This window comes from Coffea arabica, chromosome 4c, assembly GCF_036785885.1.
Source record: "Coffea arabica cultivar ET-39 chromosome 4c, Coffea Arabica ET-39 HiFi, whole genome shotgun sequence".
In the NCBI taxonomy this organism is placed as follows: domain Eukaryota; kingdom Viridiplantae; phylum Streptophyta; class Magnoliopsida; order Gentianales; family Rubiaceae; genus Coffea; species Coffea arabica.
Window position 1 is genome coordinate 51412960 of NC_092316.1, and position 23461 is coordinate 51436420.

The window sequence follows — 23461 nt, forward strand, 5'->3', positions numbered from 1 at the left end:
AGGTATATTAATGAGTTTTCACAATTTAGGGGGCCAAAACATAATATTAAAAAAATTTGAACTTTTTTTTACAAAGGCTCCTGTTGGACCGGTTTTTCCGGGTTTGTACCGGTCAAACCCGGTTTTTGACCGGAGTTGACCGGGTCTTGAATCTCCCGGTTCTGATGACTAACTCGGATCGGATACTTGGCCGGTTCCCGGTTCAACCGGTCGAACCGGCCGGTCCGGTCCGAGTTTGAAAACACAGGTTTTTATAGCATGGAACGGCACGTTACTTCCAACTATATTCCTTCAGCCTGCTTCACAATTTGGTAAACTCATGGATCACTGTGTTTGGATTGCTAATTTCTTTTTTTTTTTTTCTGAAATTTTTGTAGAAAAATGTACTGTAACAATTTGATATTCTATGTTAGATAAAAAGGTAATTGAAAAAATGTGTTTACGGAAAACGTAAAAATTATGCTGGCATCCTGCACTTAATATACTGTGGATTCTTGGCACACAAGATGAAAGATAAAAGGTGGTTTCTATTCAATTTTTTGTCTCCAAAATTCGAAGATTTAACGCTTTAATTATGGAGTGAAATTGTTAAAATTTTACACTGGGGAAAGCCCAATACTCCATAGGCCAATTGAACACCTTGTAATTTCACCCTACTTTGTAATTATTGAAAATGGAAATTTCAAGAAAAAAAGCTCATTAGACGGATTGCCATGCAGAAACTAATTTAATAACATTTATCTTTGTATCAAATTCCACGCTTTATACATACCAAAATTAATTGGGAGCTAGATTGGTTTGGTTGGCCAGTGTACTTGCAAATAACCACTTGTAATACATCAATTTGATTGGATACCAAATCAATGAATTGAGAGGGACATTGCACCTTCAGTTGGTTGCCAGGATTTGACTTGTCCTATACAAATAAATGAGCAGGGAATTTCTAACTTCCTTCCAAGAAAATCCACATCCAACTACTCTTGATCCTAGCCAAAAGGCCGAGAAAGCTATAGAAAAATTGGTGAAATGAGAACTCCAACTCTTATTTCCTTTGCCTTTTCCGGATGTTCTCCCTTATCTTCTCTTCCCTGAAGACTAAATAAGCAAACTCCATCTTTTCTTTCTTTTGCCTTTTCTCGCAATAACACCAAAAAAGAGAATTTTTTGGTGACTTGATTTCTTGTGATATTCCAATCCAATGGATGATGGATGAATGTAGACAGACGCCATTGAAAGCTAGGCGCAGTTGAAAAAATTCTAACACTTTGTCTAATGGGAACTAGGGTTTTGAGTCTTGCTCCTAGCAATGCATTATATACATATATGTATTGTTGACAAGAGAATCCGTAATCACGATCTGAAAATGCGCACCGGATAAACCCTGTCCCGTGCATTATATTGGCAACAATGGCAGGTCAGCTATTCGAAATGAGTCCATCACTGGTAACTAGCAATTTGGATAGACAACTTGTAAGGATTATAAAATCATATAGAGGCCATCAATGCATTTCAACAAGAACAAGGAGGGGAAAATGATTGTTCAAGGCCTACAAAATTGTACTAATTAATTTCAATGGATAAACTTGCAGAGTGTGCAAATCCTATCCTTGACCAGGCTTGGTTCAACTATACTATTCTATAGCATGAAGGTCTACTACACTTTTGTCAAACACGATGGATTAGGAACCATTCGTCCTTGAATTGTTCCATGAGCGTTTTTGCAATCGGAAGTGGTGGTACTCTGATCTTCACTTGAAAGAATATAAATATCATTCAGAATTATATTGCTACAGGGAACTGTCTCACTGCAATCTAATTTCACCGCCACCTTATTCTTTGATGTTCCAATCACCTGTCTAAATGTGATGTCATGAATTTGCACTGCAGATTCCTACGGCCAAAACATGAATAAAGTGAGATGCAATAAAAAAAAGATACATTTACACACTGCTATTACATATGAAAAAGTAATAAAAGTTGAAATTTTTTTAAAAAAAAAACTGGTTTTTCAAATATTATAAAAATACTCTAAAAGTAATTTAAAAATTTTTATAATGTTTACAAATATCCCAAAATATACTTTAAAAACTCTGCTATAGTAAAATTTTTTAAAAACACCCCAAAAAACAGCTAATCTAAATGGAGCCAATGAATTTAATATCGCCAGGGTAGACAGAATCAGAAAATTCATATTGAGGGGGTGGATTTTAACATATCTAAATCTAAACATATGACATCTAAAAAACTTCATGTTTAAATTTCTAAAGAGCATTTTTTTAAAAAAATCTTTAATCTTCTCTGGGAGAACAATCAAATTTCCTAAAACTTGGGCCCCCTTCCCCTAATATCGAACTTGATGCTTTTATATGGAAGTTATCAAGATTCTGCATTCTAAACAATTTACCATATATTTTCACTAGCAACCAAAGATATGTCAGGGTTTGGACAATTGACAAATAATTATCATAGGGTATGATATGTCCAAAAATAAAAGATTAAAGCAAAATGTAGAAATTCATAGCAACATCATGAGTGCAAAGTGGCACTACTACATAAAAAAAAAAAAAAAGACATTATTATTTTTTTATAGAATGATTAATACTTAAATTATATGAAACAATCTAAATACATATTATAAGTACAATGATGAATACTAAAAGTATGTGAAACAATCCACAGAAGAAATTGTTAACCTGAGTTTTGCATTTTTCATGGTCACAGTAGAATTGATCAATGATAATGGGATTATCTGCATCCTGCAACATTATTCTCTCGTAGATTATATTTCTTGCATAACCCTTGCCACCCTGCTTGAACCCAATTTATATTCATCATGTGTTATGTTTCAATATATGAACCCTGATAAGAAAAGATTAAACATGTACTACATAGCAGTAAAAATCACAAAAAAAAAATGCAGTAAAAAAAAAAAGCATCTTAATTGGCAAACCATGCATTGAATTTAATCATGGAAAACACAAATTACCTGCCACGACTTAATCCTAGCACCATTCTCTGTGTTTCTGAACACAACATCACTAACGTAGATGTTTTCAACTTTGTCTTCTGCACCGTGCTTGCCTAAACTCCCAATACTGTAATGGGATTTGGCCAAAACAAAAAAAAAATGGTCGGATGCAAATTTCAGAAGCATTTTCTTTGTAGGTTCCAATATAATTGTTTTCAAAACCACCTTCAAGGATGTTCAAGAATTCAATTTATTCTAGATTAGAGCAAATTCAAAGTTGACAAGAACACATAACAAACATTTAATTAGCACAAAAAGAAAAAAAAATGGGTGAAATCAATTGACTTTAAGCAATATGTGTTGCTCCAAGAAAGGAAAAACTGCAAATCGAAAAAACGTAAGGAAATAACTGATTCTTACCTTATGCCATGCCCAGGGCCACAAAAGATGTTGGTAACCCTCACATTTGCAGATCCATTTACAATTGAGACGCAATCGTCGCCTGCCCATCATGCATGTACCGTGGCAATCAATTAAATTGCTTTGCATGAATTCGTTTTATAAAGTCAACAAAAATTTGCCAATTTGCCATTGGATTAATCATCTTTATGCACGTTTTCAAAAAAAAAAAAAAAATCATCTTTATGCACATATTCCTAAGTTATTAAAGTGTCTTCCTTAAGATCACTAAAGAATATCCCACAATAATCTAGATGAACTAATATAAGATATACTAATTCACACTTGGTAACCAATCTTGCTGGAGCCGAGAGGGGTTAATTTCACTTTGCATCTTTCAACTTTATCCGAATTCACATTTTAGTTTCTAAATTTTAAAATGAGATACTTTAGTCCCTAAAGTATGAAATATGTCTTGCTGGAGTTCTTGAAGTATCACATTATAGTTCCTAAAGTATAAAATCTATCATACTTATAAGGCCTGTTTGATAAAACTGAAGTTTAAAATTTGAAATTTGAAAATTAAGTGTCGAAAGTATTAAGTTGCTATATTGATTAAATTATATATGTTTAACAACTAATTGAATTCGAAAACTGGATGAGTTGAGTGGTGCGAAAAAGGGAATGTAACTGTTCAAGACCTCTCAATTATACTGAGAAAAAATTATAAAAAAAAAAAAGTGTCCCATTAAAGTTTATAGGCCAAAGATGAAAATTTGGATATAGTTGAAGGATGCAAAGTGGAATTAACCTGAAGTCTAATATTTTGAAGCACATGTAAATGTAAATATTTTGAAGCACATGTAAATGTAAATAGAAAAAAAAAAAAAGAAAAGAAAATACCAGTGCCAATTTTGCAACTGTCTATGGTAACATCTGTAGAACCGGTGATATGGATACCATCTGTGTTTTTGCTATCTGCTGGTGCATCAATATGTATGGTTGAGACAGAAACTGATCTTAGATTGTTGAGGACCAGATGCATTTTGGGATTGTCCTTGAAGTTCAAACTAGTTATTTGAACATCATCCGAGTCTGAAATCTCCAAAGCCTGCAACCCCAAAAAACAAAAAGAAGAAAAGAAACTTGGGTGATGGTATATAATATTTGTTTTTCCTGTGAATGTTAAAGAATGGAAACTTACGAGTTTATTGCCAAAATAACACTCTTGTTAAAAAATATTCCCAATGTGATTTACTTTCAAAATTTATTCCCATAATGATGTTATTGTTGCCATCTAGTTATCCTGATTACCATGCACGATAACAAGAAAAGAAAGTTCAAATCTAATTTAAAGTATCCAACATGAACTAAAAATTTAAATTTTTTTTATTATAGAGGCACAAGAAGATTGCATAACTTTTATAATTTCTTTATAATTATTTAAAATAAATTCTACCATTATTGACCTTGCTATTATTGGGCTCTAATTTTTTTAAAATGTATCAAACCTATTGCATATATATTTTTCAAAAAATAAAATTTAAAAATACAAAAGTTGCAACAAAAATTTCAACAAAAATTGTAAGCGATTAAAAAACTTCAAGACTATCATATTTATTTATGTTATCATTCCTACTCCTTAAAAAGACATGAGAATAATTTTCATTTGCCTTGAGATTATCAACTCGAGAAGCATATTTTTTAGATGCTGTTAATATAAATATTGATTTCTTAGAATTACGAGTGTGTTTGGATTGAAGATTATTTCACTTTATTTACACCTTATTTACACACACTGACTTGCTTATATCATCAACACATTTTTCAATGACCTTTTTTATCTCACATACATCATATCAAAAAAAGTACTACCGTAAAAATATCTCAAATATAGGTTTGACAAGGGAAAGATAATGAAACAAAAAAATGCGGGAAGATTTAGAAAGAAAATTGGAGAAGATATTAGATGAAAAAGAGAAATCGAATGTGCTTTTATCTCCATCCTGACACATATGCTGCCTAAGTGGTAAAAAAAAGATTATAAAGGTAATATATTATAAAAATAGATTACTTTGGGTATATGTTTTGGAAGAAGAGTTATTTTGGCAATAAACTCGGAAACTTACAGTTGGCTTCCTGCGACCCTGTGAGGGGAAAAAAAGAAAAAAAATTTGCATGAGAAATATTGCGCAATTTGAAAGAAAATATAAGCAACGGCTATACTTAAGAGCTATTTCTTCCTTCACAGCACTTAGAAAATATTCCCTTAGAAATAAAATTAAAAAAAAAACTTTAACAGGCTTCCAAAATCATACTGGTCAGTGTTAATTTTGTGTTGTAACATGAAAATTTAATTTCTATAGTTGAAAACAGTAAAACTTAACCGTGTCATCAAGGTATTTGGGATACCTCTGCCAAAATGCATTGCACTTCTATCTTTGCTAGATACTAGCTAGTATAGCCATAAAACTTGTTATAACAAATGCAACAAAACAAGAGAACAATCAAGAACACTAGAATAATTTTGGGAGAATCAGATTTTATTAGGGTTTGAAACGAATCAGCGAAACGCAACATAGTCGAATTGCCATAGGTCGAAGACCTGACTCAAGGCATCCCAACAACACTTCCACATATCAAAATGAACAAAAATAAGGACATAATTGATGGATGGTTTTGTCAATTATGTGTGGTTTTCTGACTTAGTTACATATTTAGTAAAGAAGAGAAATGAATCCATTAAAGCTTAAGTTATTTTCCATGGTTTTATTAAATTGGAGAGTGCATAATGCTTTGCCTTTTCATATTTTATTAGGAGAGGAGGCGGAGAAGGGGGTGGAGATGTTAGACTACACTTGACATAACACTTTCTATATCAAAAAATAAAATCAAATAAAAAATAACACTTTTTACATCAAGCTAAACAGCAATAAGCATGCTTAATTTCCTTTTTTTTTTTTTTTCTTTTAGTCTAAAGGAGACTCCGAACCCTATAAAAAGAGAAGGTCAAAGTGAGTGGGTTTAAGAGTTGAATCAAACTCTTATGATCTCCTATCTAATGTCTCTGTCACCTGAGCTAGGTTTTGGGGACTATAAAGACATTTAATTTTTTTTAAAAAAAAAGGAGTAATTATTTTCTGTCTTTATGCAAGGTTTGTTATTTATTCCCATAATTATTGAAGAGGACATATAAAGTGATTAATTGTTCAAGATAAGAAAAAGAATATTCTTATTATTGTGAGCGTGGCTCTTACAAGCTTTTGCCACCATTTTTCTCCACGGCCATGAATTCTGCCACCACCATACAGTCTAAGTCCTCTTAAACTTTTGAAGTGGATCCACATCCCACAATACCCACCGATGCACCTCCAGTCTGTAGGGTTCACAGGTGCTAAAAGTTCTCCACTTATCTGCAGAGAAAATGAGTTTGGAGTAATACAATCAATTGCTACTCATGTTAGGGTTCATACAATATACTAACGTTAGGCTGGAGGCTTTTTTTCCTCCTTACCCTAAACCGTCATCGCATATACACTGTCAATTTAATTACTCCCTGCGTCCCAAATTATTTGTCAATTTTTGAGAATTCAACTTTTTAATGATTTACCGATATTGATACTTATTACTAAAATCTTTTTAAACTTGACAAAGAACATGTCATCCTTGGTGTTCTTTCTCTTTTGCTAACATAAGTAAGACTGATAGTATTACTACATTGAGCAATTACGCTCTAGATCTTTGGTTGGATGAGGAATGGGTGAATCTCAATCTTCTTCGGTGCTAGTGCACCAAAATAGCTTGTAGGACTGTTGTCCTTTTTGATTGAACCTTTGTTCAAAAACTGTATTGTTTACACTATATAAATGAAGCTATCGTTTCGACAGGAAAAAAAAAAAGAAGACAAAGAACATGTCATCCACCAAACGATAACGAATAAGAGTGAAAAAAAGGGTAAGAATTAAGCTATGACCTTTTTAATCGAAATATTTTCGGCCTAAACAGGCATAAACATGCAAAGACGAGAACTAAGAGCGTGTATTATTGCCTGTAAGAAATAAAATCAAGCTGAACTGAAAAAAGTAAGTCTGAACATAATTCTTTAAACAAGTAAGTCATGCTCTCATTTTAGCAGAAGATTAATTCCATCACAATTACAAAGACACCAAAATCCAATTTTAGATCCTCTATTCAATTTTCAAATCCAATTCATTGCATTGTGGCGCAAGAAGGATCCACATTTTGCTCCTATATATATATATATGGAACTTATTAATATACACACATCTACTTTTGAGTTTTTTAAAACAAAAAATTATAGTAAAAATAAAAGAATTTAATTGTCATTTTAGTTGACTACCTCAACATTGATGATTGGCGATCTACAGGGGCCTCTGAAGATCACCGGCTGAATGAAGAAACTTGTATTTGAAGGGATTTGCATGGTTGGAGCAGAAGAAGATGAATCTGGTGTGGACGTGCATGCTGCTTCCCATGCATGCTTGAAAGCCTTAAAAATCATCATGAAAATGACAAAATTATATCAAATCTTCATCCCCTTTATTTCATTTTTTTTCCTTTATACTATCTCCTAATATCAGTACTCTTATTTCTCCTGTGCAAAATAATAGCATGAAAACCACTTTGAATACATACATACATATATATATATATATAGAGAGAGAGAAAAAGCTGTGCCAAAAGGTTAAGCATTACGTTGGTATCGTCATTGTAGCCATCTCCAACTGCACCATAATCAAGAACATTGTACACAAATGATTGTGCCACCACCGAGGAAGGGAGAACAAATGCTGCAAACAGTATCGGGATAAAAACTCCCATAGCAACCCTACTAAGAACCAAATCAAGAAAGAAAAGAAAAAATTATGCTACACTCGAGTATTCTAATCAACACTAGAAATCAATGACCACATAATTAATCTACTATGATATATCTTATACAGACTAAACTAGAAAAACAACTTGTAATTTCTATGACTAACTTCAATTCTCATGTCTGTACAAGAATTGCTGGCGTCCAAATTCTTCTTACTCCAAGAACAATTTGGGTTCATACAATAACTCAAACAGAAAAAAGGGTTCCTGCATCAAACGAACATTTTCCGGATTTCTATTCTTTGTTTTAGATCAATTAATTGAGACGAGAGAGATAGATACCTAAGCAAATTCTATGTCAAGAACTAGTTGAGTCCTTAACAACTACTGCCAACTACCTAGTAATAGGATATGACCAGAAATTATGTTTTTCCGGGTCCCTATTTTCGAAAACATCGCACTTGAATTCCAATTCAGCTACGAAAAAGACAAAAAAAAAACTGGTAAAACAGGAATTATCTAAAGCTGGCAGAATATGTCCACGCAAGCAAGAGTGGGGTTTGTCTGGATAGGGCAAGATATCCTATGATTGGTCCGTAATATTTGATCAAAAAGATTGGTTTTATTTGAGTCCACCCAAAACTCAGACCATATAGGGAAAATTACAAGAAGGGCTCTAAAAAATAGGTTGCAGTTTTTGGGTGGGAAGAAAATTGAGGGAGAAGAATTAGGGACAGAATCAGTCCGTAATGGCTGTAACAAGTACTGCTGCTGCTCAGCTGAGATGTTTACGGCCTAATCTCTCTAATCTAAGGCCTCTGTATCGGTTTTCTGGTGATTATGCCCCAAGATTTCTAGCCATGGCAACGCCACAAAAGGTAATTAGAGGTCCATTTCCCTTTCTTGTCATGCAAAATTTTAGCAGATTGAATATTCAATGTTAATCTTCTTCTTCTTTACACTTTGTAGTTTATACTTTCCCCTGCCAAATTCAGATTAGTATGTAGTAATTTCAATTCTGAAGAAAGATGGAAGGAAAGAAGAAAATTGTGTACAGCCCAAATGATTTTTTTTAATAACAATGAAATTGGTTTTAATTATTTGCGATTGGTTCTAATCTTCAAGACATCCCATTCAGGTATCTTGAATTATTAAGCCAACATCATTTTTAAAATTTCATAAGAAAATATATCAATTTCTGGGTAAACCACTGTTTGTAGTGGAAATCATCTTATGATTAAAGGAAAACAAATTGTCTTATGATTATTAAACTGTGGTGGAGGTCGTGGCAATTCTATAATAACTTGCTAAAATGGTAATTAAAGAAAAAGAAGAAGCTTGAAAAAGATAAGAATAAAGTAGTTTAATTGGTAAACAAATGTTTTTGATCCTAAATTATTATATGAACAAAGCCTAATTAGTAAGTACTCATATTACAATACATGTTCAAATTACTAAAAAAAAAATTTGAAAATACAAGAAGTTATGCATTTCAGATTGGGAATGTGATTGATTTTCAGGTAAACAAATACGATAGCAAATGGGAAAAAAAATGGTTTGGTGCAGGCATCTTCTATGAAGGCAGCGAAGAAGTCGAATTTGATGTGTACAAGAAGTTGGAAAAGAGCAAAGTCCTAAGCAATGTGGAAAAGGCGGGATTGTTGTCAAAGGCTGAGGAATTTGGCATCACGCTTTCATCCATAGAGAAACTGGGCTTATTTTCCAAAGCAGAGGATTTGGGCCTGCTTAGCTTACTGGAAAAGGCTGCCGGGTCTTCGCCGTCCGACTTAGCCTCGGCGGCACTGCCGATTTTGGTGGCCGCCATTGTGGCCATTGTGGTGATTCCCGATGATTCCGCAGGCCTCGTGGCGGTGCAAGCGGTGGTGGCCGGTGCACTTGGGGTTGCTAGTGCTGGGCTTTTCATTGGAGCCGTACTTTTGGGTGGGTTACAAGAGGCCGAGTGAGAACTTCTCTAATGTACGTAACTTACAACTATTATATTATTTTGGGATAGGAGAAAAAAAAAAAAAAAGAGGAGTTCCCCCGGGGGGCTTGAAGGTAAAAAATGAAGAATATGCTTGGTTTTGGTAATTTACTTTGTCATATTTTCATCTTTGGCCAAATACAATTAATTCCCTTTAGGGGCTGCCTTTAGGGTCAATTGAGATCCAATTTGTTAATACTTGCACAATTCAAGGAGTAATTCGCCATTGTTTTTGAGTTGCATCATCGTCATGTCTCTTCTATTTTATTCCTTTTTCTTTTTACTTTTAGAGTTAAAAGTAGAAAAAACAACCCAAGGCGAACATTTAAGTTATTTTCAATAGATTTATTGACGTTTCAAAAAGCTTCTTCTTTTTTTTTCTTTCTCCGGCCAAAGCGGTGGGGTAGATGCATAGACGAGATGGAGAAAGAGGGGCACGGACTCAGTATAATTGTATTCTGTGCGGTTTCGTCCAATTATTGTATATGTTCAAAATTTTAATGTACAAATACATCAAGATGTTGTATTGAATATATGTTAAATATTTTATTCAAGTACAATTGTATGCTACTTTTATTTTGAATATAACAATTTAATATAATTATGCATCAAGTAACATAAAAAGTATAACAATCGAACTGATTCGTATCAAACTCCAACCGCACTAGATCCTTTTCTCCAAAATGAACATCGATAAGGACATTTCATTTCATTTTGGTTAAAGGAGATTTGGACTCTACAAAGGAAAAGAAAAAGGAGAAGGCCTGAGATTCTAATCGAGAAATCTCATTCTCACAGTTACCTGTCCAATATTTTCTTATGATATAAGCACGATAAGTGAAAACTCATTTGCTTTCGAATCCTTAATTTTGATAAATATTTTTTTTAACCAAACGATAACAGAATTCATCGATGTTAAAAAATCGAGAAACTACGGAGGTTGAGCAAGAGCAAAAGCAAAATTTACACATTGAAAAATTCACACATATGAAGAGATTATTTTGGTTTTCAATACAACTTAAACTGTATCATGAATTAAAACATATTTTCCCAAAATATATCTTGACTTCCTTAATTGTAACTTAACTATGCATAAAATTTTTTAAGGTATTAATTATGCACCAAAATCCTCCTAAGTGGTTGATCTTGATTAAGTTTAATTTATCTACGTCATTTGATATTCTGCCATGACCCCAATATAAAGAAATATGAACCATTATTAGCTAGCAACTTATTTTTTTTTAATTTACAATTTTTGGTTTCAAAATTTTATTTTGTTTTGGCTTTGTGGTTAAATAGTTATTAAGAGCAAGAGCAATGTTATCAATTTTTGACATTTGATAGAAATATTTAGTTTTGTCAAGTTGATAAGGGAGGTAAGTGCGAATTTAAAAATTTTAAGGAAACTGAATGATATTATGACCAATCTCAAGGAGGTTTTTGAAATTATCCCTTAAAATAATGCATCGTTGAAAAGATCTTTGAAAATAATGCACCAAACCTTTACTGGCACTGGCTTTTGCACAGCCCTACTCAACGCCAACTAGGACATGGGTCCAAACCGTTGTCAGGAAACGGGTCGATTTTAAGCAAAATGTATAAAATGTAATTTATTTTTAATAATATATAATTATAAAATAAAATTTTATAAATTCTACACATGATATACAAGATATAATTTGAACCTTACAATTTTTTTTTTTTTTTTTTTACCAAATCTTGATCTTGAATTTTTAAGAAAGGTTGCTTCCTGCCACTCCTCCAACCAAGCCCTAGCAACCTCTAATTAACTCGAGTTGATAAAAACTTTTTTGCCCTTGGTCCAACATGCAATGAGTAGAGTCAGGATGCCAATATAAGGACGAATTTCTAAGAATATTGCTAAAATAAAAAATTGTTCGAAAAGTGGTGTGATTTGAGGTATTGTTCCGATTTAAGGATCGCCGCAATTACAAAATGCAGCTATCAATAAAAGTACTATTAATTTGTGTTTATTTTGGCTGCCTTTATTTTAGCCAATTTTCTCCTTTTTTTTTTTTTCAATGTTTCGCCGCTCATCAGATGAGTGCGAATGAGTGCGAAGCATTTGTACTTTTTGTTCAATTTTTTTTTTCCTGACGCCTTTTGTTCAGAGATGTTCCGTCGTCAAGTGCTGCCCTGCCAATTATTCGGCCCGCCCTAGAACAGCAGAATTCAATGTCTGACAGATCAAAAGTAGCAATGCAATGCGACTTGAATCACTTTCTTAGGAACATGGATGGGATAGGAATTTATTTGGATGATTTATTTGAAATAATTATTATAATATTTTTTATAACATGATGTATCATATATGTGAGATAAAAAAGTGATTAAAATTTATAAAATAAATTATTTTATCTGAAATCATTTCAAACCAAACAAAGTAAATTCCGGGGGGTATGCAGAGTCTTACGCTGGAATTTTTGTTTTAGATTTGCTTGTAAGATAGTGTAGGAACTTTTGTTACAATCTAGTTCGAGTGGTCCGCTCCCCCTCTTTAGGGTATGGCGATCTTCCTGACAATCAGGGTTCGAGTCCCGCTGTTAATGTGTTCGGAGGATGGGGCCTCTCCATCCGGGTCGGAGTGGGATTAGTGCCTGTTTGATAACATAAAAAAGTGCTGAAACTGAATTCATTCAAACATTCAGATGTTGTGGGTGTTTGATAAATAAAAATTCACCTGCTGAACTTATTAAGTGGTGCTGAATTTGTATGTATTTTTTTCAGCACAAGAATCGTAGCTGAATGCTTAATTTGATAAGAATCAAGAGATTTATTTCAATTATTTTATCTTATCTACCAAATATATTCCTATTTGTTAATTACATTCAAAATCCTTATCTAATTAAACAACCTAATATTCCCTATTCAAAATCCTTATCTAATTAGACAAAACAACCTGATATTCTCTATTCAAAATTTTTTTTTAACAATAGTATTTTTTTTGCAGTAATTTTCATCCACAAACATTTTTATTTTGATATATTTTTTTTTGTGCAAATAAATATTATTTATGTGATGCAGCTTATCCACACACACGTGGCTTTATGACACCATATCGAAATATTAAATAATGGTTGTCTAATTTTCGAAATCCTTCTCGTCCAAGATCAAAAGAAGAACGGTTTAACCAAGCACATGCAAGATTGAGAAATGTAATTGAACGTGCTTTTGGAGTATTAAAAATTTGTTTTCCCATTCTCAAAATGATGAAACCGTACTCTTTTCCCATACAAAGAAACATTGTCATTGTATGCATTGCTCTTCACAATCATTGTCATTTTCATACCTAACAATTTTAAGTTAATTAAATCATAAGTTCTATTTCCTTTTTGGATTAAAAGATAGAAGGGCAAAATTGTACAATTTAGTTTATTAAGCATTAAGTTATGAATATTTATCAAATACTATAAATAGGTTCAGCATTATGATTCAAACATTCATATATCTCTTTTCAGTGTTTAAAATTCAACAAATTAATTATTTCAGTATTCAGTATTCAGAATTCAGAATTCAGATTCAGTGTTATCAAACGGAGCCTTAGTCAGGCCCCGTAAGAATTGACCTGGACACCCACTCCGTCAGAAAAAAAGATAAAAAAAAATAATAATTAGCACACTTTGTTTTCTTTAATGTTCATATTTTCATCCTTAGAATTTAGCAACTAAAGTGTTTTCTATGCATGTGTGCCTGCACCAAGAGCATGAGACAATAGCTTGACCCGGTAAATGAAATTTGCGGCGTCCACTTTTTGTTTGCGGCGTCTACTTTTCTTCAATTCATTTGCGGCGTCAAAAAAATTTTTTTTTTTTTCCTGATTTGCGGCGTCAATTTTTCTTTTAACGCAGATTGCGGCCAAAAAAAAAAAATTTTAGTGAAAAAGCAATTTTTTTAAAAGTGGAACAGTGTATTTTTTTTAAAGTAAAACTGCAGATACCAATTGCGGTGATAGTTTTCCTACCATACATTCTACCTAACCATCTAACGAACGGTTGTAATTATGGCTCTAATTATTTTTTTAATTAAAAAAAAGCACTGAAGCCTATTATTTTTTTTATAAAAAATTATTTTCCTGACCGTCAATTTTTTTTTTAGATTTTTAAGGGTTACATTGTTTATATTAAAGGTTACACTGTGAGGGTTTGGAAATTATGGTTTCATGTTAGGTAAAATGTTAAACGCTAAATCTTGATTAAGCCTAATTTATTATCATTATTACATTCTATAAATATTGCTCAATGCTATATTATTTATTATTATTTAAATTAACATTAACATTAAAAATTTCAAAAATACGACTTAGTCAAATTTTATTAGTGATTTAAGAGCAATTTGATTATCATCTAAATTTATAAAATTAACATAATTCTAATATTATATATTAAATTTTTGATAATTCTGGTTTATAATAGAATTTTAATAATACGATTTAGGAATTTTGATTTTAAAATTAGGGTGACAAGGTTACACTGTGAGGGCTTGAAAATTAGGGTTTCATGTAAAATGTTAAACTCTAAACCCTAATTAAGCAAGGTTTTCTGAAAAAAATTACTTTTGTCGCGGTTATGCTTTATTAAAAAAATAAAAGAAATGTATCTCTGCTCATGAGATGAGTGGCGATGCGGAAAAACAAAAGATAAAAAACTTTGGAAAGAAGATAAGTTCCTTCGCCGCTCATGAATGGAAAAAAGATAAAACATTAGCGGCGAAGTTTTTGTAAAATAAAAAAAAAAAGTCACCGCTCATGTGATGAGCGGTGAAGCTATTGAAAAAAACAAAAAAAAACTAAAGCAATCCCAAAATAAATGAAAAATAAAAGTATTTTTATTAGAAGTCGCACGTTAATAATGCGGCGACCCCTAATTCCGAACCCATCTTCGAAGGACACCAATTTTCTGACAATTTTCAATTTTAACAATATTCTAAGAAATTAGCCCAATATAAGTTGATTTAATTTGACAAATATAGGTCACTTTCTTTTTTTATAAAATATTCGTGAGTCTCATTTTCGATGGGAGGTCTGAGTGACCTATAGTTCGTATTGAACTTTTTTCTACCGAAAACAAAAAAGTTAAGAGTTATCGTAATGAAAATTAAATTTCGTTGCTGATGTGTGAGATAAGTAGTCTATGGTCCCACTCAAACTTTTTTCTACTCAAAAAAAGAGGTTACTGTGATGGGAAAGTGGGAACAAGCTCAATAGCTATCACTAAAGTTGATGGGGTGGGCGGTCAAGGGACTCGGGGCAGGGACGGTTGCAGGTGCAACCTGCAACCGTCCCTGACAAATTTCCTCTTCATCAACAACGCGTAACTTCTTTTGTTCACCGTGTAACTTTTTTTCCATAGGTTGTATTTTCACAACAGATAGTGGTGGGTCCCACACTTGGCGCGAAAATCGAGTTACCACTTGTTATTTGAGCCGCACATTTTTTTGAAATTCAATCTGGACCATGAACCGTGCTGTATGACCGTCCCTGCCCCAAATCCGCGGTCAAGGAATCAAATCTTGCCTCCTATCATTGATTATAAAAATGGGGCAGGTCATTTTAAAGTAGCTTTGCACTTATCTGGGTCGATAAATGGTTGAATCCCTCCGATTTTCTCTATCTCTTCGGATCTCCTCTCAGTAGCATAGAATAATTGGACGTCTATCTATCGTATTGAAACAAAAAAAAAAAAGTGATGGAAAAGTGGGGCCAGCATTATGTCAGTTCTTTAACGGGACCCTCCCAAGGAAATGACTCTCTTGGATCTAATGTCTGGCTTTACTTTTACAGACTTGCACCACTTTAGCTCAAAAAAACCACCTGCACCACAATTCCACAGACGGAGCCTTCATTGCCCGTAGATCTCAACTTCTGTAGGGAGTGAAAATTGAAAGTGCAGCATGAGAAGGGTTTTTTTTTTTTTTTTTTGTCTTTTGGGTAAATATTTACTAGTGAAATTTTAGTGAAAAAGCTGATAAAGAGTAATTGAGTCTGAAGCACGACAACCGCCTTTGGCGGGGTGGTTTCTTTTTCTGGGCTTTGTGAGTGGGGCCTCTATGGCTTAGTGGAAGAAGTGAAGAACCGCCATAGTTTAGAAGTTTACCGACTCTTGAACTTCCCCAGCCTTCACGTTCTTGATCAAGATCACCATACCCAGAAGTTCAAGTAAGTTTATGGCTACAAACCCTTTTTGTTTTGTTGCAATTTTGGAGGTTGTGGTTGCAAATTGTTCGTGCATTGTATTGTATATGCTGTAGTAGAGAGTAGAGACCCCTTTCTTTTTTTTAAGCTTAGACTAGCATTTTTCGTCTTCTTTGGGGTACGTTTTTGGTTTGTTTTTACAACCCTTTTCCTGTTACTCTGTGTCTTCTACGTTCACCGGTAATTTTTCTTGGGAAATTTCTTTTGCTCTGCAATTTTAACTCTCTTGGTTATAAGTTGGCATTTTTTGTAGTTGTTGTTTCTGGGTCTTTGGGCATTTTCACACTAGTTACTTCCTTGGTCCATTTTTTTGTTCTTTTACAACCCTTTTCTTATTCCTCTGTAATTTTGCCCTTTTCCTGTAATTTTCTTGGGAAATTTCGTTTTTTGCTCTGCAGTTTTCTTGGTTCTAACTTGTAAGTTGCTCCCAGTAAAATTTTCTGATTTTGTTCTTTTCGTTTTTTTCCTTTTTTCTGGGTCCCTGTAGTTCTTGTCTTCTTGGTGATTCCTTGGTCCCTGTAGTTGGTTTCAGTATATTTTTGTACAAGTACCATGTTGATTGAAAAGTCATTTTAGTGTGTGTGGCAGTCAATTTGTCTTGATAGTGACTTAGTTTTTGAATTTGTGTGTTACTACGTGTTTGTGGCAGAATTATGAGAATCCAACCTTGGTCCTAATTTGTGGAAAATTTTTGGAAACTGAAAACTAGTGGAGTCAGTTAACTATCAAACCAAAATGTCCCATCTTAGAACAGAGAAAGAGAAGGTTCTCAGCTTCTTTTCTTTTTACTAATGCTCTTTATTTCTTTTCCAATTTGGATGACGGAATTTGGGATTGTCTTGTTTATTTTTTTGGGGCTGGGGGATTTTTTCGCCCGCGCCCGGGGGGGGGGGGGGGGTTAGGTTGTAGGATAGTTTAAGATTCTTAGTGTGGTCTTCTTGAAATGAGATTCTTAGTGTGGTCTTCTTGAAATGTAACAGGATAAATTGTTTGATTTTTCACTTTTTGAGAATTTTGTGGCCTGAGATTAATGGGATACTGGTTGGTAAAGTCCTGATTTTGCATTTTTTTGTTTTGATTAAAAAAGAAATACAAACTGTTAATTTGAGTGCAAAGCTATGAGTAGGTGAAGATGTTTTCTCTGTTTTGACCCTCTCCAAAAACAATCATTTGTGTTCAATCTTTTTGAAGCTAGACATATTTTTATCTGGACAAATTGTTATTGGATAACTCTTTGATCTAGGAGACCTTGTCGGTAGTTTATTTTTTGCTTTTAATACTTTGTAATTTGGTGGTAAAATATGATCTTTTTGGAAAGAGCAACGCATTCAACTGGCCTGATTGCATTCAATTAAACTTTCTAATATATCTTCATATGCTGTAATTGTGTTGGTTACTATTTTGAATGTCATTGATTGTGTTTTCCTTTTTTGGGCTAAAGTTCTTGCACAGTTGCCATCCTGTTAGTGAGAAATTTTTGGAAGATTGGCATAGATTTCTGTCAGCCATGACAAGCATTTTAGCTTATAGAAATCCTCAGAAATCGTACCTGGGAAGAGAGCAAGTGGCTGAAAGTGGCAGTTATCACTATCAGGGAAATCCTCCCCTCTTTAAGAGTACTAAGCTTGATGTCTCTCATCTCCAGGGCACTGAAGTTGGCTCTTTAAATCCTCAACACAGGCCTCTGCAGATCATGAAAAATTCCAAAACTCCATGTGCTGTGGCTCTACCAGCTAAACCTTCAAGAGTTGTTGGAAAAGATAATTTGAAAGCTGCTTGTAAGAAACCAATTCTGTCTGGTAAGGCTTATGCTCGTCTTTTACAATTGTCTTCAACCAATATGAAAGTCCTTGGGAAGGAAGCTAAGTCACAAAATTTGAATGCAAGTGGTGCAAGTGCAACAACATCATGCCACCCTATGCCGAGTAGTCATCCACTTGAGAAGGTCGGAAAAGAGATTTCTGAATCTGAGTATTTGCCAGGAGGCAATCGAGGCCTGCATGGTTTCTCTTCTTCTCAGTCAAGGCTTTTGACTGATAGAAGTGCTCGGGTAGAACCAAAGTCATTGACTTGGAAAATTAAGATTCTGGAGGGGGAGAGCAAACATAAAGTTCAGGAAAGGAATGCCACTTCGGGAGAAGTGCATAAGGATGTCTGTCTTGAAAATGTGGTCAAAGGTCAATACCAACTTAGTCAGGTAAACAGAGATAAAAGAGGTGGGGGATCTGAGTTTATGGAATTGAGTAAAAGTAAAGCTGCATTAAAAATGGCTAGAGCTGGATTTAGAGATTTGGAACTGAATTTGACTGCATGTGTATCTCCTGCTTCAGGTTCTAGTAGTGTCTCTGGTAGTCAGTACAAAGTGTTGGAGGCACTGAAGCAGTTTGAAAAGTTATACTTACAACTTCGGCGAGAAGAAAACCAAGGGTTGAAGGGCCGAGCGTATGCTACTGCTCGTAATTGCATAAAGGCAGCAATGATTCTGAGGAGAGAAGGAAAGTGGATCAACACTGATCAACATATTGGAAATGTATCTGGTATTGAAATTGGTGCTAAATTTCAGTTTAGGGCTGAACTTGCTGTAGTTGGCCTACATCACCAACTTTTTCGTGGTATTTCATATGCTAGATTTGGCAGCAAAACTTATGCAATTAGCATTGTGGACTCGGGTCGTTATGAAAATGTCACCAAGTCTTCTGATGTATTCATCTACACAGGTGAAGGGGGGAATCCAAATGTTACAAATAAGAAGCCCAGGGACCAAAAAATGGTTATGGGGAACCTTGCTTTGAAGAACAACATGGTTGACAATTTTCCTGTGAGGGTCATTCATTGTCGTAAAACTCTTAAAGCATTTGATACCTTAGGAATTAACAATGGGAAGGGTCTCGCATATGTCTACGATGGGCTGTACACCGTCGTTGGTTGCTGGGAGGTGAGAGATCAACTTGGTAAGCTGGCATTCAAGTTTGAAATGAAAAGGCTGGTAGAATGAACAGTTCTAAAACGAGCAGATGCCTTTTGCAAGAACCCGAATTGTCCAGATACCTTCACATTTTGCTACTCAGGCTCATAATCGCAGTACCAGCCTCCAGGAGAGGATAATCAGACAACATAGCTGTAGTCTTTCTCTACGTTTGTAAATGCGGGATCTATCATCTGTAGCAATTAGTATAGAATAGCCAATGCAGAAAAGGCTTTTAGTGATAGTCTTTTCCTGTTGTCCCACTTTTGATCTACTTGAAGGGATGCTGTGTAAAGGTAGATGGTCTACTTGAATTTGGTGTGCTGCCAGTGACAGGAACTATGATGTTTAGCTAACTAGCTAAGGATTTTGCTAGCATTAGCAGATGAATGCTTTTATGGTTCTTATTTTGCAGAGTGTTTTACTTCTGTTACTGTGTTAGCTGTTCTGCAAGATCCCATAACAAATTGGGTTCTTGATTATGCATATTGAAGCCTTAACAGAATAAATATGTTACATATGGACATAGGTACGTGTATAGATGCATGTATGCATAGGATGAAAGTGTAAGTGACACAAGATTTAATTAGGGAGGCAAATTATTCTTTATGGTGAGAGAAAAAAAAAATTGCAAGTCATATTCCAACCCTAAATCTTGTGTATGAACTCTTGCTTAAAGACAAGGGAGTGAATTCCCTGACGCATTTTGTATAATGTATATGGATTTATTTATAGAGTAAAATAAAGTTTAATCATTTCTGAGCAATGAATTGACGATTTATCCCCTATTTAAGGGGCTCAATAAAAGAGTTGGTGGACCAAGTTGATTCAACAATAAAAGTTAAAGAACGACAATGTCTCAAATTAAAATAGAGGGATCGAAACGGCCTTTTTTTTTTTTTTTTTTTTTTTTTTAAAGGATGATACTATTCCAATTAAAGTTGAAAGGTCAACGCCCCCATCGACTACTTGTTTATGTACATTTTCCTATTAATAATCGTGAAGATGAAATGGCTGGCTAGAGGAAGATACCAAGGACTCGTGCAAATTGGAAGTTCAGTTTGGACTGGAATTTTGTTCCTAAGATCTTTCTTAGAATCAGTTTGTGCCCCTATTATGATGCATACAATTCTAAAAAATTTTCAGTTGTACCCCCCATTATATATGTTGTTTAGAAGTAAATGTAAGTATGATTATTTGTAATTTAATGGAAATGAACTATTACAAAATTCAAAACAATGGCCTTCTACATCAGCAAAATGAATTTTGTGAATTTTTTTAAACAAAAGTAAAACTATGGAGGAATTGTGCTGTTTAGTTAATATAAAGTAAATCTAATTTTTTCTAATAAAGTGGCGGGTGACTTTTTTTAAAAAAAAAATAAAATAATAAATTTTATATCTGTGGTTGCTCTAAAAGGTTTCTTACATTTTCTAAAAGGTCAGAATTATTGTGTTATTATGTGATTTTATGTTATATTACTCATCAAATGAAAATTTTTATGTTAATTCAGAGCAACTACTTGGCAGGCCTAATAGTTGCTCGAAATTCAATGAAAAAGTTCCACATGAACATACAGTGCCCCCAGTAAATAAATGTAATGAAATTTATGTGAATATTATATTGTTATGTACTACTTTTAGGAAAGACAAGGATGAAAATTTGATATTATTTTTTGCCCCACTAAGAATTATTTCTAGCTCCACCACTGGCCAATACGGCTACACTAATCATATCCTAAGAATATTGCATGCCCAAAAAAGTGACTTTCTCCATGCATTTTGTAGGATGTCAATCCGACCATCTGTATGGACTACGAAGAGTAACATTTCATGATCATATTCAAGAAATTGCAGCTTAACTCGAACGACTATGAAATTTTTCAAAAAAAATAAAATAAAATCTAACAACTTGGAAATCTACTACAAAATTCTAACATTGACTAGAAAACCTGTTAACTAATGCTCCGCGTAAATTTGTTACTTACCGAAGCAAAAAAGAAACAAAAGCAAAACGATATGGAGATGTAAATTGATGGAAACTTTCACAGTTTCCCATGTCCATAATAGCATGTTGTGGTCGGATTAGCACTAGCCAAAGTAAAGCCTTTGATAATTCGTCAGCCACCTTTTAATTAATGTTTCACCAAAGAAAATAGGATAAGAATTTAAAGGAGAGATGTAACTTTCAGTTTTTGTTCCCTCCAAAAAAAAAAAAAAAAGGTTTCAGGATTTCTAATTAAATTTCTCAGGATACGCATAAGTACTTTTGGAATAAAGATGACAATTTATTACCTTTTTTTTTAATGAAATAAAAAATAAGAATCTGTTTGATTTAAACTTCTTTACCGTGATAATGTGGTCGTTGATAGTAAACAATACACCATTTCTCATGCACATCATCACTTTACATTTTGACAACACTTCAAAATTTTGTGGTTTTTAGAAGAAAATAATGATAGTAAACAACTTCAGACACTTAATTTGTTGTCCAAATGCTCAAAAAGAATGTTCACGTTTAGCAAAGGAAAATGATTAATTAGCTATTAAAAAATTTCTCTACTTTGATATATAACAGTGGCGGATTTAAGGTGGGGGCGCAGGTCCCCCACTGCCCTCCCTTAAATTCCTATAATATCTATAGAACTTTGATATAATTTCAAGTGTGTCTCCAGAGTTTTTTTATGAAGGAAATGAAAGAAGTACGTGGTCCTCTAACTTAATTCATGAACTAATATTCGAAAAGGATATGTGAGTCACAAAGTTCTATTTGAAATAAGTTAAAAAAAACCCTTTTCATTTCAACTTGTTGGTGAATTTTTTTGGTTTAAAAAACTTAAAAAAAAAGAGTAAATAAAAAATTTTAGTGTTGTTTTTACCCCACTGAGAATTTTTCTAGCTCCGCCACTGATATATAATTGTATACTAATTAATGTAAATTATTGTGAGATCATTAGGCAACTTCGCTCACTTATTTTACGCTTGAATTAAGATTTAAATATTAGTAGCATTTTGAGCCAAAGTGAAAAAAAAAGGTTAATGCCGAACCCACCCGCCCCCCACCCACCTAAATTTTAGGTCTCGCTATCCTTTTTCCTTCTTCCTTGTCACCAAAATTCGTTCATTATACTCTTTCTTCTTGTTTTCCCAATTGGAACGCTCAGCCCCCATTAGTTGTTCATTAATTAAGTGAAAGGAAATGGTCTTGGGAAAATTTCACGAACTGCCGTTGAGGTTTTTAATAATTTTGGAGAATTCTCCTCAAGTTTCAAAAATTATACATACCTTCCTAGCTTTTACTGTTCATCTAACACTGTAGAGGAAAGAGGGAACATATGAGGGAGAGAGATGGAATCGTTAGTTGTGAACACGAAATGTAGGATTATTTTATCCTTTTTTTTTTCTTTTTATTAGTTGTATATATATATATATATCTCGTAGCAATATAGAGTAAATTACATATTTAATGAAGGCCAATATAATCATTTTCCTATGCTAAGGAAGATAGGTTTAATTTTTATAATCTAAGAGAAGCTAAGCAAAATTGTTAGATATCTTAGAATAGGTTTCTGGAATTATCCCAATTGTCTTTGATGCAGTTGTCATTGTACACGGAATCCAGGGCCGTGGTAAAACTTGTGCTATGTCATTAACCCTACTTGTTTTCTAGTCACATGCTCGTGAGAAAGACTCATCTTATCTTATTGCATGCAAAACTTAGTCCAGCATTTTGGTTTTGTTTGTAGTCAGACCATCCTTGGTTTCTCTTGACAACCCTTTTCTTTGAGCTTTGTAATTTTAACTTTTTTTTTTTTAATGAGAACCCTTTTCCTTTTACTCTGTAAATTTAATTTTCTTGGTCGTATATTGCAGATAGTAGGTTTTCTAATTCTGGCTTTTCATATGTTGTTGTATTTTTAGTTTATTAATGATAAGTCAGTGGTACTTAATTACTTTTGGTCCACTTTGCATGCATAAATCGTTGTTTATTTGCTGATTGAAAAATCATTTTAGTGTGAATAGTCAATTTGTGCTGGAAGTAGCTAGGTCTCCAAAATATGGAGTTGTCTACAAATTTAAGTGTGGGAGCTGATAACAC

At 33.6% G+C, this 23461-nt stretch overlaps 3 protein-coding genes across 4 annotated transcripts; 2 read left to right on the plus strand and 1 right to left on the minus strand.

The window, feature by feature from the left end:
- Positions 1-1654: 1654 nt before the first annotated feature.
- On the minus strand, positions 1655-8209 carry LOC113739342 (probable polygalacturonase At1g80170). Its single transcript, XM_072045019.1, has 8 exons — positions 8084-8209; positions 7728-7877; positions 6625-6780; positions 4271-4478; positions 3389-3470; positions 2987-3095; positions 2694-2807; positions 1655-1891 (listed from the first exon to the last, which is right to left on the minus strand). Exons 1-8 carry the CDS (start codon positions 8207-8209, stop codon positions 1655-1657), a joined length of 1182 nt encoding a protein of 393 aa, XP_071901120.1.
- Positions 8210-8847: 638 nt separating this feature from the next.
- Positions 8848-10432, plus strand: LOC113740420 (uncharacterized). Its single transcript, XM_027268046.2, has 2 exons — positions 8848-9081; positions 9724-10432. The coding sequence occupies exons 1-2, from the start codon at positions 8953-8955 to the stop codon at positions 10165-10167; spliced, it is 573 nt and encodes a 190-aa protein (XP_027123847.1). The 5' UTR covers positions 8848-8952; the 3' UTR covers positions 10168-10432.
- A 5473-nt stretch (positions 10433-15905) lies between these two features.
- Positions 15906-19770, plus strand: LOC113738504 (histone-lysine N-methyltransferase, H3 lysine-9 specific SUVH5-like). 2 transcript variants are annotated; one of them, XM_072046352.1, is made up of 2 exons: positions 15906-16362; positions 18044-19770. In XM_072046352.1, the coding sequence occupies exon 2, from the start codon at positions 18092-18094 to the stop codon at positions 19391-19393; it is 1302 nt and encodes a 433-aa protein (XP_071902453.1). In that variant the 5' UTR covers positions 15906-16362; positions 18044-18091; the 3' UTR covers positions 19394-19770. The 2 variants fall into 2 exon arrangements, with proteins under 2 accessions (XP_071902453.1, XP_027121540.2); XM_027265739.2 differs by having other exon boundaries at positions 15910-16362; positions 17840-19770.
- The last annotated feature ends 3691 nt before the right edge of the window (positions 19771-23461 follow it).

Coding starts and splice junctions, on each gene's coding strand:
- LOC113739342 (XM_072045019.1), bottom strand. CDS start 8,209: ATGGGAGTTTTTATCCCGATACTGTTTGCAGCATTTGTTCTCCCTTCC. Junction 6,781..7,727: donor CGCCAATCATCAATGTTGAG/GTAGTCAACTAA, acceptor TTTTCTCTGCAG/ATAAGTGGAGAACTTTTAGC. Junction 1,892..2,693: donor ATGAAAAATGCAAAACTCAG/GTTAACAATTTC, acceptor TTTTGGCCGTAG/GAATCTGCAGTGCAAATTCA.
- LOC113740420 (XM_027268046.2), top strand. CDS start 8,953: ATGGCTGTAACAAGTACTGCTGCTGCTCAGCTGAGATGTTTACGGCCT. Junction 9,082..9,723: donor CCATGGCAACGCCACAAAAG/GTAATTAGAGGT, acceptor ATTGATTTTCAG/GTAAACAAATACGATAGCAA.
- LOC113738504 (XM_027265739.2), top strand. CDS start 17,906: ATGACAAGCATTTTAGCTTATAGAAATCCTCAGAAATCGTACCTGGGA.